Genomic DNA, 2,710 nt, shown 5'->3' with positions numbered 1-2,710 from the left:
TTATCATACCCGTTACAGTGCAAGCCCCTGCCACTGGGAAAATGGTTAGAAAAAGGACACAGGATTCTCTAAGCTACGGTTGGAGAAGCTCCAATGTGTATATAGTAGAGACAGCTGTGTTTTGAGGTTTCTCCGGGTTTTGTATTCCCAGATCAGGGCCTGGAGTTTGAAGGTTCCAAAGTGTCCTGGGTGGGAAGGAACTTTCATTCCTGGGTCTGGATTTTGCTAGAGACCTGCAGCCTGTGTGAGTGCAGAGGTGTGCGGGGTCGTTATAAGTCAGATCTGAGAAAAGCTCAAGGCAGTTGCTGCCATATGGCAAAGGTGGGGGACTTGAGTCACATGACATGACTTAAGTCAGACTTAAGTCACCAGTTTGAGGACTTGAGACTTGCTTGACTAAAATTAATAAAAGTCTCTACTTGACTTTGACTTGGTATTCATGACTTGAGACATGAGACTTGACTTTGACTTGAGACATATGACTCGAAATGACTTTACTTTTTGAAGTTATTAAATATTTGCATTTTCTCAAGATGTGTTAAAGCCATATTTTGACTTGATTTGTGACTTGACCAAATAAATGACTTGCTTGACTTCTAGCAGGGACTCGACTTGACTTGCTTGCTTTTCGCCACAGTAACTTGGGACTTGCTTGAGACTTGAAGGTTAAGACTTGGGACTTGCTTGTGACTTGCACATGTGTGACTTACTTCCATGTCTGCCATTTGGAGACAAAGCCCTGTCAGGAGATCTGGTTGTTCCTGTCAGATACTGCATCCCTTGTGTGGGGGACTTGGTCACAAGGGACTGGGAAAGTCGAGACAGCTATGTGGGCCTAGGAGACCAAGAGGGGGTCTGGGAAGCCAAGAAAGCTGAGGTGGCTAATGGGCACAAGGGAAGTCTGGAAAGAGCATGTAAAACCCGAGGGGGGGGGGGACTAACAGCACGGCGCTGAGGTCAGTATCAAATAAAAAAATCACTTTATTAAAATAAGCATCACACTTATGCTACATTGAAGTTAGCATGAAACAGCATGGATGGGGAACACCTGAGACCAAGCAGCTGTGATCAGTGTGAGCCTGTAGGCCTCACTGAGCAAACAGAGACCTAGTGAGACAGGGAGCCAGTCAGCTCAAAGTATGGATATTAGTGGCGGCTTTCTCAGTTGCACACGAGGCGGACAGCTGTTAAAATGCCTGATGGATTTCTGGAGAATGGGAGTGCATGATGCATTTCCAGGGACTTCACCTGCCTTTTCAAATGCATGCTGGCTCCATGTCTTCCTCGGCCTCTGTTTGCTCAGTGAAGTTTACAGCCTCACACTGATCACAGCTGCTTGGTCTCAGGTGTTCTCTATCCATGCTGTTTAATGCTAACTTCAATGTAAGTGTGCTGCTTATTTTAATAAAGTGATTTTTAGATGATACTGACCTCAGTGCCATGCTCTTCGCTTTGTTCCTTTTTGAGGTCATCCTACCCTGATCTTCTGCAGGAGCTGCAGAGGTTTCAGTCTCAAGCCCTTCTCCAGCTCAGCCATCCATCCAGTTGCCTCTTCCCTTCCTCTACCCTGTTGATGGCCTACAGATACAGGTGGAAGTTGCATTAGACCAAGTGGTTCTGCACTTCTCCTAGGAGCGCCATATGTACTGTGTACTAGGAATCGACTGATATCGGTTTTTCGTTGCCGATACCGATATTTTGGCCATTGCATATCGGTATCGGCCGTTATGGGCCAATATTTTGAACATTTTTTTTTTTTAAGGTTTAATGGATTTATTTCTGTACAGAACACGTGACAGCAGGTTTATATGATGCCAATCTTGTTAGCAACATCTATAGCATCATAATCAGGAGCAAGACGAACGTATGCCTTCTTCTCACCGTCTGGCCTAATGAGTGTGTTCACTTTGGCAACATCGATGTCATACAGCTTCTTCACGGCTTGTTTAATCTGGTGCTTGTTTGCTTTGACATCAACAATGAAAACCAGAGTGCTATTGTACTCAATCTTCTTCATAGCGGACTCAGTGGTCAGAGGAAACTTATTGATGGCATAATGGTCAAGCTTGTTCCTTGTGGGGGCACTCTTCCTTGGGTATTTGGGTTGCCTACTCAGCCTCAAGGTTTTGGGTCTCCGGAATGTAGGAGCAGTTCGGATTTTCTTCTTCTTGTGACTGTGTACTCCTTTTAGCACAGCCTTTTTGTCCTTCAGAGCCTTAGACTTTGCTTCAGTCTTGGCAGGGACAGCTTCCTTCTTTGCCTTTGGTGCCATCTTGGGGAAAAGCCAATATTTTGAACATTTAAAGTTTTGCAAAAAAAACACAATTTTCGACACAAATCTGTTACTGAACATGTTAATTTTTGTTTATTAACACTTTTTAACATTAAGGGCTCATTCTTCACACCTTAACTGCATGAAAACTGATAGGAAAACCACGCTTGCAGGGACATCAGTTTCACATCATCTGATTGTGAATGATGCATAAACTGCTGCAGTAGTGCACGCACTCATTGCAATAATTTGAAATTACTACTGCAGTGCAGTCAGTGCAAAACTGCTAGAAAAAGAGCTAGACAAACAGCTAGACAGTGGATTGGAGTCAGTGGACTACGGCTGCAGTAGTGCACTCACTGCAATGATTTTAAATCACTACTGCAGTCAGTGCAAATTAAACTGCTAGAAAAAAAGCTAGACAACAACAAACAGCTA

The 2,710-nt window shown here is 44.0% G+C and overlaps 1 protein-coding gene across 1 annotated transcript; it reads right to left on the bottom strand.

The window, feature by feature from the left end:
- Positions 1 to 1,778: 1,778 nt before the first annotated feature.
- On the bottom strand, positions 1,779 to 2,280 carry LOC309558077 (large ribosomal subunit protein uL23-like). The gene has a single exon (XM_082261013.1). The coding sequence runs from the start codon at positions 2,270 to 2,272 to the stop codon at positions 1,805 to 1,807; it is 468 nt and encodes a 155-aa protein (XP_082117139.1). The 5' UTR covers positions 2,273 to 2,280; the 3' UTR covers positions 1,779 to 1,804.
- Positions 2,281 to 2,710: the final 430 nt, after the last annotated feature.

Source organism: Pelophylax lessonae (genome assembly GCF_965119305.1).
Source record: "Pelophylax lessonae genome assembly, chromosome: 6".
Classification (NCBI taxonomy): domain Eukaryota; kingdom Metazoa; phylum Chordata; class Amphibia; order Anura; family Ranidae; genus Pelophylax; species Pelophylax lessonae.
The sequence above is the reverse complement of the archived record's forward strand: the minus strand, read 5'-3'. Positions and strand labels throughout refer to the sequence as shown.

Excerpts from the sequence above, each read along its gene's own strand:
- LOC309558077 (XM_082261013.1), bottom strand. The coding sequence starts at position 2,272 with ATGGCACCAAAGGCAAAGAAGGAAGCTGTCCCTGCCAAGACTGAAGCA.